This window comes from Dendrobates tinctorius, unplaced genomic scaffold, assembly GCF_039654945.1.
Source record: "Dendrobates tinctorius isolate UK_male_01 unplaced genomic scaffold, ASM3965494v1 ptg000150l, whole genome shotgun sequence".
Classification (NCBI taxonomy): domain Eukaryota; kingdom Metazoa; phylum Chordata; class Amphibia; order Anura; family Dendrobatidae; genus Dendrobates; species Dendrobates tinctorius.
In genome coordinates, this window is record NW_027361817.1 from 1,654,300 (window position 1) to 1,667,150 (window position 12,851).

Consider the following 12,851-nt stretch of genomic DNA (forward strand, 5'->3'; position numbering starts at 1 on the left):
ATTTCAGTCATATCCCTTTAAAAGTTTTATTGGGGCAGAAATATAGTAAAATCTTAATTCTGTCACTGTAGGAGTCAGAAGAAAACCTTTTCATGTTTCACCCATCACACCCGAATGCCCTTCTCCAGCTGAACAACCATACTGAAAATATAATCCTGTTTAGCGGTAAGTTTATGCTCAGAATGATTTCTAGTAAGTAACAGCCAAGAGTTAGCACTATCTCACTTGGTAAAGTGTTAAGATTTGAGGATCAGAAGCCTAACTGTTTATACCCCCTTTCATAACTAGAGGAATTTCCATTTTTGCATATTTGCTTCTTCCTTCTTTTCTTCCAAAAGCCATAACTCTTATTTTCCCTGCAACTTAGATGGATGAGAGCTTGTTTATAGTGACACAATTTGTAGTTTTTAATGACCCCATTCATTTTACCATATAATGTAATGAAAAATGGGAAGTAAAAATTCCAAATGGGGTGAAATGGTAAATAAATAAATAAATAAATAAATAAATAAATAAAAAGAAAAAAACACAGTTCTGCTATTCTTTTTTTGGGGGGCGGGGGGTTTGTGTTGTTAAAGTGACCTGGAAACCTGTTTCTGCGGATTACAATGATACTAAACTTACATTGCTTTTATAAAATAGAAAAACAACCTTGCGTGTGTCTTATTACACCCCTGTGCTAGTGTGCAAACACTACAGCCAACTCCTTCTGATCTACTCTATCGAAAGAGCACTCTGAATCGGTGTGGGAACTCTCACCCAACATAAACAGACAGGTTTATGCCCCTATAAATCTATTCCTTCCACAAGATCAATATGAGCATATTCTGAAACTATTCTTGGTTGGCATAGAGTCTTGTTTTGCCGTAATCTGCATGGAGTTTCAGGCTCAGTTTGAGTCTTGCATAGACTATAGTTTATACTCTTAAGATATGTTAGTGCCAAAAGTCGAATGTCCACAGAGAACGCCCTTGTCGGTACCACCTCCCATTGTTCAAATAAGCCCTAACCAGCACTGTGCAGAGACGTCACCTGCCTTTTCGTACAGCCTTCCAGTTGTTTCCAAAATTGACATGTCATTACCGCATACAGTTAGGTCCATATATATTTGGACAGAGACAACATTTTTCTAATTTTGGTTCTAGACATTATCACAATGAATTTTAAACAAAACAATTCAGATGCAGTTGAAGTTCAGACTTTCAGCTTTCATTTGAGGGTGTCCACATTAAAATTGGACCAAAATTAATTGGACAATTGACTCCAAGGCTATTTCATGGACAGGTGTGGGCAATCCCTTCGTTATGTCATTCTCAATTAAGCAGATAAAAGGCCTGGAGTTGATTTGAGGTGTGGTGCTTGCATTTGGAAGGTTTTGCTGTGAAGGAAACATGCGGTCAAAGGAGCTCTCCATGCAGTTGAAACAAGCCATTCTTAAGCTGCAAAAACAGAAAAAACTCATCTGAGAAATTGCTACAACATTAGGAGTGGCAAAATCTACAGTTTGGTACATCCTGAGAAAGAAAGCACTGGTGAACTCATCAATGCAAAAAGACCTGGGCGCCCACGGAAGACAACAGTGGTGGATGATCGCAGAATAATCTCCATGGTGAAGATAAACCCCTTCACAACAGCCAACCAAGTGAACAACACTCTCCAGGAGGTAGGCGTATCAATATCCAAATCTACCATAAAGAGAAGACTGCATGAAAGTAAATACAGAGGGTTCACTGCATGGTGCAAGCCACTCATAAGCATCAAGAATAAAAAGGCTTGACTGGACTTTGCTAAAAAAAAATCTAAAAAAGCCAGCACAGTTCTGGAAGAACATTCTTTGGACAGATGAAACCAAGATCAACCTCTACCAGAATGATGGAAAGAGAAAAGTATGTCGAAGGCGTGGTACAGCTCATGAAAGCATACCACATCATCTGTAAAACACAGCGGAGGCAGTGTGATGGCTTGGGCATGCATGGCTGCCAGTGGCGCTGGGTCACTAATGTTTATTGATGATGTGACACAGGACAGAAGCAGCTGAATGAATTCTGATGTATTCAGAGCCATACTGTGTGTTCAAATGCAGCCAAACTGATTGGTCGTCGTTTCATACTACAGATGGACAATGACCCAAAACATAAAGCCAAAGCAACCCAGGAATTTATTAAAGCAAAGAAGTGGAATATTCTTGAATGGCCAAGTCAGTCACCTGATCTCAACCCAATTGAGCATGCATTTCACTTGTTAAAGACTAAACTTCAGACAGAAAGGACCACAAACCAACAGCAACTGAAAACCACCACAGTGAAGGCCTGGCAGAGCATCAAAAAGGAGGAAACACGGCGTCTGGTGATGTCCATGAGTTCAAGACTTCAGGCAGTCATTGCCAACAAAGGGTTTTCAACCAAGTACTAGAAATGAACATTTTATTTACAATTATTTAATCTGTCCAATTACTTTTGGTCCCTTTAAAAACAGGGTGGCACATGTTAAGGAGCTGAAACTCCTAAACCCTTCATCCAATTTTAATGTGGATACCCTCAAATGAAAGCTGAAAGTCTGAACTTCAACTACATCTGAATTGTTTTGTTTAAAATTCATTGTGGTAATGTCTAGAACCAAAAATTGAAAAATGTTGTCTCTGTTCAAATATATATGGACCTAACTGTATAATCACAAAACTCCGACTATCTTTATTTGCTGCTGTTACTCTCCTTATATGGTCCCGATATGTGTAATAATATATATTTTTATTTTACATACTAAAATGTCTACTCCTAATCCTTATATTAAACTTAACTGGTTCATGTATAAACTACTGTAATTTTCCAAATATAAGACGCACCTAGTTTTTAGAGGAGAAAAATAGAAAAAAAAATTGTAGTAAAAAATGTGGTCAATTCTGTACTAATATATCCCATCCAGGTATAGATAGCTCCCTCATCACCATCCTGGTATGCATGGCACCCTCATCCCTATCCTAGTATGACCCCTTATCACCATCCTGGTATGCATGGCCCCATTCCCATCCAGGTATACATTGTCACCTCATCCCTATCCTGGTATGCATGGCACCCTCATCCCTATCCTGATATTCATGGCCCCCTCATCCTTATCCTGATATTCATGGCCCCCTCATCCTTATCCTGGTATGCAAGGCCCCCATCCCCATCCTGGTATGCATGAACCCCATCAGAGAAATATAAAAAAAAAAAAACCTTCCCTCGCAGTGTCCTGTTCCGAATCCAGCAGCTGATGTCAGCTTGTAAGTTGCACATGACAGTAATGTCATGCCCTGCTAACAAGCCGAGAACAGCTGCCGGTATACTCATTGCTCCCCATGCCCGGGACTATAGGAGTGGACAGCAGTGAGTATTCATTTACTTTAATAGCGTGCAGAGTAGGCACAGCCGCTGGCTTCCTGCTGCGGCTGGGCGATCATGTGAGCCCTCTAATAAAGGGAATGAATATTCACTGCTCTCCACTCCCATGGGTGTGGGGAGCAGTGAATATTCATTCTCTTTAATAGCTGAATCATACATATATATCCCTTAAAAATGGTTCTTTATTGTTTAAAAAAAACCACAAATGTGGTATACACCAGAAAAAGCGTGACTAAAGATGAAAAACAAAAATAAAGTGTTCAAACAAACAAGCCCATACTAAGGTGACACCTTGGAATCCCTCGTAAAGACTAAGCTGTATCCTGCCTGTCCGCGGAGGTTAGCACCCTAGGGGGGAACGTTGTGGCGCCCCCGCTCAACGATGGCTGTCCCTAGGGGCCCTGATAAGCCCTACCGCCACTAGTGGTCCCTTCTACCCGATGCAAGATATGGGAACCCCTATCTCTAGACAGAGACCAAGCTGCTCTAAAGAGGACCCTGTGTCCCAAAGCAAAGAGGTTAAAATTAAATAGAACACATATGGCAATCGGTGGTCAGATTAGAGCAAGAGACATCATAATAGAAAAAACAATTTGTGAATAGTGCCTCAATCTCATGTAGAAGATCTCTTAATATATAGAAAAGGCACTGACTCTAATAAGTCATACCACACAGAACGGATAAAGGCTATATCCCATTGCTGTATAAATACAGAAAAAATGCAGAACTGCCACAGCGATACTCATCTGCATTTTCTGCCACCTGCCAACAACCAGTTAACGCCTCAACGCGTTTCGCCTTATTAGGCTCATCAGGAGGTCCGATGCTGCGATATCTTGTGTCCCATAAAGGTGCAAATAGCTTACCGATACTCAGTGCAACTCCCCTCTTTAAAGCCGCCGCGCAGAGCAACAGCTCCGCCCACTCACGTTGCATGGCGTCTCTGCGCGCCAATTGCCTCGACACCCATCCACTGTTGCTCCAATCAGCTAACCGGACTCTCCAGCAGCGTCATGGTGACCAATCCGATGTCCTCAGACAGAAAGTCTCCCAGCATTCACCAATCAGCAGAGCTGAAACTGTTTGCCACGTCTGACATACACGCAGCGTCACTGCTGGATCGCCAATCAAATGTCTGTGGATAAGCCATCTCACAGCGCTCTCAAAGCGCTGCGGCTTAGAATCGCTGTCCACTCCGAAGTATATCACCCACATGTAAAAATGGGAAACACAAACAAAACCCAAAAGACCAATATCCTCAAAGCAGAACACATTATTCTACTGTGGCTCATAAGAAACAGGCAAACGACAGTTGCTCATTCAACCCCCTCGGCTCTAGGGACTCCATCCTGAATATCCATTCACATTCTCTCCTAAGAATCACCTTGTCCACATTACCTCCTCTTGGGTTAACATTAACAACCTCTATAGCACAAAATTTGATGTCACCGAGGTCGCCTTTATGGCACGTCCACATATGCATTGCAAGCGGGGTTTCTCTTTGATGCCTTATGTCCCCAAGATGTTCCCCCACTCTTCTTCTGAACTCTCTCCTAGTCTTACCTATATAATTTTTAGGGCACGAGCACGTGGCCATATAGATGACCCCTGTTGTCTTGCAGTTAGAGAAGTCACGATGATAGAAAATCTTGCCTGTACTCGCACTACAAAAGGACTTCCCTGATCTCATATATTTACAAAAACTGCAATCCCCACACTTAAAAAAGCCGCAGGGTCTCCTATCTAGCCATGTCCCACCAACCCCTGGTCTCCTATAAAGGCTATGGACCAGCATGTCCTTGATTGATTTGCCCTTTCTAAAAGGTAATATTGGGACGCTCACCAATGATATTTTTCAAATCCGGATCAAACCTAAGGACATCCCAGTGCTTGGACAGGACCTTCCTGACCTCCTGATGATTTACATCAAAAGTCCACGATGACTCTTATTATTTCTGTCGAGTCTCCAGTCTCTCGTTTCTGCAGCAATTTACCCCTGTCTGCTTTCCTTGCAAAGTCATACGCCGTGTTTAAAACATGTTGTGGGTATCCCTTTGCCTTAAACCTACAGAACATGTCACCAGCCTGTTTATGGAACAGGTCATTCCTGGAACAATTCCTCCTCAATCGTAGGAATTGTCCCTTCGGGATGCCTCTCTTGAGGGGAACTGGGTGGTGGCTCTGCCAGGTGGCAGAAAATGCAGATGAGTATCGCTGTGGCAGTTCTGCATTTTTTCTGTATTTATACAGCAATGGGATATAGCCTTTATCCGTTCTGTGTGTTATGACTTATTAGAGTCAGTGCCTTTTCTATATATTAAGAGATCTTCTACATGAGATTGAGGCACTATTCACAAATTGTTTTTTCTATTATGATGTCTCTTGCTCTAATCTGACCACCGATTGCCATATGTGTTCTATTTAATTTTAACCTCTTTGCTTTGGGACACAGGGTCCTCTTTAGAGCAGCTTGGTCTCTGTCTAGAGATAGGGGTTCCCATGTCTTGCATCGGGTAGAAGGGACCACTAGTGGCGGTAGGGCTTATCAGGGCCCCTAGGGACAGCCATCGTTGAGCGGGGGCGCCACAACGTTCCCCCCTAGGGTGCCAACCTCCGCGGACAGGCAGGATACAGCTTAGTCTTTACGAGGGATTCCAAGGTGTCACCTTAGTATGGGCTTGTTTGTTTGAACACTTTATTTTTGTTTTTCATCTTTAGTCACGCTTTTTCTGGTGTATACCACATTTGTGGGTTTTTTTTAAACAATAAAGAACCATTTTTAAGGGATATATATGTATGATTTGACTTTGAGAACCCTTACAACATTGTAATTGAAACTCTTTAATAGCTGACACACGTGCAGCTGCAGGAGCCTGCTCTCCACCTAAATAGTCCCTCTCACCTCTCGGTGCCGGCTTCAGTGCATAGAGATGGGAGAGATTATGGGCATGGTGAGCAGTGAATATTAGCTTGTGTTTAGGAGCAGACAGAGGGGTTAGGCGCAGCAGCCCGCTGCTGCCTCCTGTGACCCATTGCTCCGCCACTACCGCTCCCCCCACCTCCTCATCCACAACAAGTACATCCGGACATAAGACGCACCCCCTCCATTTTCCTCCCAATTTTGGGAGGAAATAAGTGTGTCTTATAGTCCGAAAAATACGGCATATGTTTCCACTAAAATTCTTCCAATTCATCACAAATATTTCAATCTCATATATTCACTGCCTTCACTTCTCACATTATGTATTTCATCATAATGCTGGGACAATGGGTGGCTCGTGTATTTTTGCATTTGTACGACCCACATACAATTTATTACAAAGGAATTTAATTACATAACACAACCCTTTTGTTTGGCACATTATCATGTTATTTATATCATGTCTTTTGTATTAGTGCCATCCCTACTTTGCGCCTCCTGTCTTTCTTTTTAGGATGTAAATTTTGACAGCCTACTTAATTTTCACACGGAAAGAAAAATCTTTCATTATAAAAAGTCTTTTCCTTTGGTTTTATGATTGTCCTTCATGCACCAGCGGTGATGGTATGGTAACCCACTGGATGTGATCTCGGGTGGCGGATGTAAGCGGGGTGCCTCATGGGAGCTGTTGCATGAGTGGCCCAGAAGCCAAGCCATTGAAATGTCACTGTCAGTGATTGATTACGGCATCTACATAGTTGAACAACAGCGACCATAGCTAGTGCTTGGCATTGATGTTACAGGCAGATGCCTGTCCAAATTTCCCTCTGTGCCCATATGACACAAGTTTACATTATATGCTCGTGAAGGGGGTTAATGATTCTGTGAGATCTTAATCTATTATCCCTATCAGACCCTACCGCTATTTACAACTTCAGACTGGGCTTTAACCTCTCACCTCTCCCAGTACCTACCTTTCTCGCACAGGCATCATAGCAGGCCATGTTTTGATGATGCCTGGGTTCAGGATGTGGTCTAGATCATTGTGGATTCCGGAATATCCCCTTTCTTCTTGGAGTCTCCTGGGCTTTCCGGGACAATTATCCAGTATGAGGTGTCACATGCATTTTAATACTCCTTTTGTGATTTTGTGCAGACGCCCTTAGTTTATTTATGTCAGGTCATAGCTTTGTACGCTTGTTGCATTGAAAACATATTACTCCAATGTTCAACAATCTTTCATTTTTTATTTCTTAGCTGCCCTGTTTGAACGCAGCCGTCACGCTTGTTACGTATTGATGACCGGCCGCAACATTACAGAGGACCCTGGAACTTTGACAGTTTCTAAGCGAAAGTTAAAGGAAGATATCAATAATGGGAAAGTCATTTGGTTTGGCACTGAAGAGGTCGACACTGAGAGCATACGAGATGATTTTTTTAGAATGAGATACTCTAGTCATTAGCATGTTCTCTGGATAATATACTTTGCTGTGTGACTCCAGTCCCTAATTCTTTCGGATATATAATGCCTTTATAATATCCGAGGCAAGGAAAGTTTCCACAACTAAAAAGAAACATTGATCGAAGAACTATTAGTTCATTTTCTGATACGAATCCCTTAGTATCCTTAGCTTTGCAAGGAATACCTTAAAGCTTGCATACTGCTATACATTTCAATGACAAATTCTAATGAGGCATTTATAGCCAGAGACATTACACTAAGATGAAGTATGTGATCTCCATGCATCTGCTTGCTGCGGTCATTTACTTCAACAAGTGGTTCTTGCATCTGTTTTTCTGCAAATTATGATTCCAAATACCACTCACTACAGCTAGTACAATCCAATAATGTACTAATCGTTCTGTTACTGATTGTTGACTGTCAGCAAAAATATACAACAACGTTGTTGTATTCAGTGATTCCTTGAAATGAATGGTGTACAGGAATGTAACAGTCAGCCTATGTATGAGCAGTTGGATAGTCCTTGTTAAAAGGGGTTGTCTCATCTTCTTAAATGTGTAAAATTGTAAAGTGGCTGCAAAAACAAGCAACTTTACAATTTATCTCTTATTAAAAATACTCTGCGAGTTTGAAGAATTGGAGGAATTTTTAATTCTGTAGTTTAGTTACCCGTTACCAACCACTTCTGCAGTCTATCAGAGGTGGTCGTTCTTCTAGGCAAAGAACACAGCACTTTCAAGTTCTTTGCTATGGAGTTTGAACGCACTGATCTGAAGCTGGTTGGATCTGGCCAGCTTCCGTATCCCTCTGCTTCTCTTTTGCTGTTGAGGCAAAGATGCCTTTGTTTACAGAATGGGAGAGGGCAGAGGTCTGTCAATCTAAAGGAACTCTCCATCCCCGCTGCCCCATCAAACAAGGTGTCGGGAGGCTGGGGAGCGATGTGCTCCTGGAGATAAGAGGATGCAACAAACCCTTTAACGCTGACTGTAAGACTATACTGTACATCTTATCAGGAATACTAATTACTTGTAAGAAAGGGAAAATATTAATAATTTTACTATAAGCAAACTAACTAAGAGCTTAAACATTTTTCTCCTAATATTAAATTATTATTAAATTAAGTTTAAAAAATGAAGTGCAAATATAGAACAGTTTTGATTTACAAGTGCTTCTCAAAAAATTAAATATCATCAAAAAGTTAATTTATTTCAGTTCTTCAATACAAAAAGTGAAACTCATATATTATATAGTCATTACAAACAGAGTGATCTATTTCAAGTATTTATTTCTGTTAATGTTGATGATTATGGCTTACAGCCAAGGAAAACCCAAAAGTCATTATCTCAGTAAATTAGAATAATTAACTAAAACACCTGCAAGGCTTCCTAAGGGTTTAAAAAGGTCCCTTAGTCTGTTTCAGTAGCTCCACAATCATGGGGAAGACTGCTGATTTGACAGATGTCCAGAGCCACAAAAGGACATAGCTAAAGAAGCTGGCTGTTCACAGAGTGGTGTTTCCAAGCATATTAATGGAAAGTTGAGTGGAAGGAAAAAGTGTGGTAGAAAAAGGTGCACAAGCAACCTGGATAACCGCAGCCTTGAAAGGATTGGTAAGAAAAGGACATTCCAAAATTTGGGGGAGATTTACAAGGTGTGGACTGCTGCTGGAGTCATTGCTTCAAGAGCCACCACACACAGACGTATCCAGGACTTGGGTTACCAGTGTTGCATTCCTTGTGTCAAGCCACTCTTGGCCAATAAACAATACCAGAAGCGTCTTACCTGGGCCAAGGAGAAAAAGAACCGGGATAACCGCAGCCTTGAAAGGATTGGTAAGAAAAGGACATTCAAAAATTTGGGGGAGATTTACAAGACGTGGACTGCTGCTGGAGTCATTGCTTCAAGAGCCACCACACACAGACGTATCCAGGACATGGGCTGCCAGTGTCGCATTCCTTGTGTCAAGCCACTCTTGGCCAATAGACAACGCCAGAAGCGTCTTACCTGGGCCAAGGAGAAAAAGAACTGGACTGTTGCTCAGTGGTCCAAGGTGTTGTTTTCAGATAAAAGTAAATTTTGCATTTCATTTGGAAATCAAGGTCTGAGAGTCTGGAGGAAGAGTGGAGAGGCCACAATCCAAGCTGCTTGAGGTCTAGTGTGAAGTTTCCACAATCAGTGATGGTTTGGGGAGCCATGTCATCTGCTGGTGTAGGTTCACTGTGTTTTATCAAGACCAAAGTCAGCAAAGACATCTACCAGGAAATTTTAGAGCACTTCATGCTTCCCTCTGCCGACAAGCTTTTTGGAGATGGGAAATTTCATTCTTCAGCTGGACTTAGCAGCTGTCCACACTGCCAAAAGTACCAACAGCTGGTGTGAAAACAACAGTATCACTGTGCTTGATTGGCCAGCAAACTTGCCTGACCTTAACCCCATAGAGAATCTATGGGGTATTGTCAAGAGGAAGATGAGACACCAGACCCAATAATGCCGACAAGCTGAAGGCTACTATGAAAGCAACCTGGGCTTCCATAAACCCTCAGCAGTGCCACATGCTGATCACCTCCATACCACGTCGCATTGATGCAGTAATTAATGCAAAAGGAGCCTCGACCAAGTACTGAGTGCATTTACTGTACATACATTTCAGTAGGCCAACATTTTGGATGTTAAAATCATTTTTCAAGCTGGTGTTATAAAGTATTCTAATTTACTGAGATAATGACTTTTGGGTTTTCATTGGCTGTAAGCCATAATCATCAACATTAACAGAAATAAACACTTGAAATAGATCACTCTGTCTGTAATGACTCTATATAATATAGGAGTTCACTTTTTTGTATTGAAGAACTGAAATTAACTTTTTGATGATATTCTAATTTAGTGAGAAGCACGTGTTATGTACAATTTAATGTATTCACAGTTTAATTTACTGTTAAAGTGAGTGTTCACCTTTGAAAACTGTTTTTATTCTTCCCGAGAGCCACCGCATTGAGTGGTGGCTGTAAGTACGCCCTAGCACTTTGATTGACAGCTTACTCTGCACAGATGCACTGCACCACAAGCTGTCAATCACAGTGCCGAGACGTGGTTACTGCCGCTGCTATCAGTTCTGTGAGCTGCTACTGTGATCGCTCCAGGCACACCTCTATGACTGAAAGCCGGCAGCTCCAGGGAGGATTGAAATTCACTCTCAGGACAGCGCCCAAATAGTATCTTTGCACCCCTTAATAATAGTACAATTTTCTTTTTGTTATTTGGGGAAGGGGATTTTGCTTACACTGGTCAAATAGCTATATTTGCATCTTTTTTTCATGACAAAAGGGCATTATTATTTTAGAGATATCGCCTTTTAATATATAGATATTTTTTTCTGCCGTTGTGCAATGTTACTTTAGTATAGTACTTGCCCTTGTCATGGTGAATGTGTCAGAGGCAGAGCTTCATCTATGATTGGTGAAATGATTGTTGTTGTTTTTTTTGTTTTTGTTTTTTTAAATCGGGGATTTATTATTTTCTTTTCAAATACTTTTATTTTTACATTTTTTTTAATACTTCTTTCCCCTATACCTGAAGCTGCCACATTAGTCCTAGTTACAGGCTAAAACACAGCCCAAACGTGTGATAAATGTCACTGTAAAGTCTGTACTGGGCTTTATTAGTTTCTGCCTTCTTATGTGGGTGCCTAGCTTCTCCTTGTGTATCCATAACTACTCAGTCCTATTTAGCTGTTATTATAGGGCAGTGTAAAAACACAATGCTCTAGAATAAAGCACATTGTTGGCCATTATATATATAAAAAAAATACTGTAGAAAGCATATACACAAAATACAAAAAAATGAGCTAGATAAATAAGCCCCAAATTATTCTGTTGTGTGTAATCTGTTTAATATTCAATTCAGCAAGTACTAGATTCTGCAGGAGAACCGCTAATGGTCAACTTTCTTGGGTTTGTATTATCACCCAGAATCTATTACCAGTCTAAGATATCAAGAAAATTAAGAAAAGGATTAATTTAATTTACATGATACCATTACAATCATTGCATCCAATCAAAACTTGGAGATATAATTAACTGCTATACTGAGTCACAATGAAGAAATCCAATGTATGCTTGTTAGGATTGGTGCAACACACCAAATAAGAAATTATAATAAGGTGCATTCACAACCCGGGGTCCACTGTGCGGCACACGTGCACACAGGATGGTAAAGTAGCCACCAAACACACATGATACTAGCACACTGGCGTGCGCTCCAGAGGACCTTTTATACATACAGCTCAAATCCAGACAGACAGGACCTTGCCTGTGGACCAATCAGAAGCTGCCACATAACCAGAGCAGGTGATGTCCGAGCACCAATGAGAAGGCACCACATCCAGGACATGCTCAGTAGGATGAAATCTGTACTTAGGCTCCAGAGTACAACACTGCACGTGTATACCAGTAGTCACCATAGGCTTAGCTGGAGAGCCTGCAGCAACTATACGTGCAGCATGAGCCTGGGCAAGGCGCTAAGGCTGGAGTCTGTGCTGAGCAGTCATCCCAGTGGCTGAAACTGAATGGGAGAATGCTGCACCAGACAAGGCTTGGGATCTATCTCGTACAGCGGAAAAATCCCGGCTCCTAACAATGCTTGGCAGTGCCTACAATACTATGTGATTCCTGATATTTTTGGTTCAGGTGTCAATAAAGATTTATTCCCGTTTAGTGAGCAGTTCAGCAGGAACAGGTTTCTAGTTCAATTACCTTTTATTGAAGTAGTCACTATTAAGTCAAGAGACTGCACAAATCAATAGAACAAGCAAATCTACAAAGATTTCTTATTAATAACCTTATAAACTGAGGTATACAATCCACTTTTATACTGTATTAAAGATTTTGAACCTAAAATATTTTATTTAAATAGACATTAATCGAAGGTGCTGCACTTTACTTGAAATCTATATAAAACTGTGGTCTGAACATAACCCGAAGAAATAATTTATTGCAACATTGATAATGTTTGATGTTCCTTTGATTTAATACTGTCAGGTTTTCTACTCTGATCAAAACAGCCTTTAGTAACTTTGTTTTATAGGGTACAG

At 41.1% G+C, this 12,851-nt stretch overlaps 1 protein-coding gene across 3 annotated transcripts in view; it reads left to right on the plus strand.

Moving 5' to 3' along the window:
• The window catches only part of FAM234A (family with sequence similarity 234 member A), a 96,167-nt gene extending 87,769 nt beyond the window's left edge, over nt 1–8,398 (plus strand). For all 3 annotated transcript variants that reach the window (XM_073546647.1, XM_073546645.1, XM_073546646.1), the window contains exons 11-12: nt 72–165; nt 7,558–8,398. In XM_073546647.1, coding sequence (XP_073402748.1) covers nt 72–165; nt 7,558–7,763 — 300 coding nt within the window. In that variant the 3' untranslated portion in view covers nt 7,764–8,398. The remainder of the gene's footprint in view (nt 1–71; nt 166–7,557) is intronic.
• Nucleotides 8,399–12,851: the final 4,453 nt, after the last annotated feature.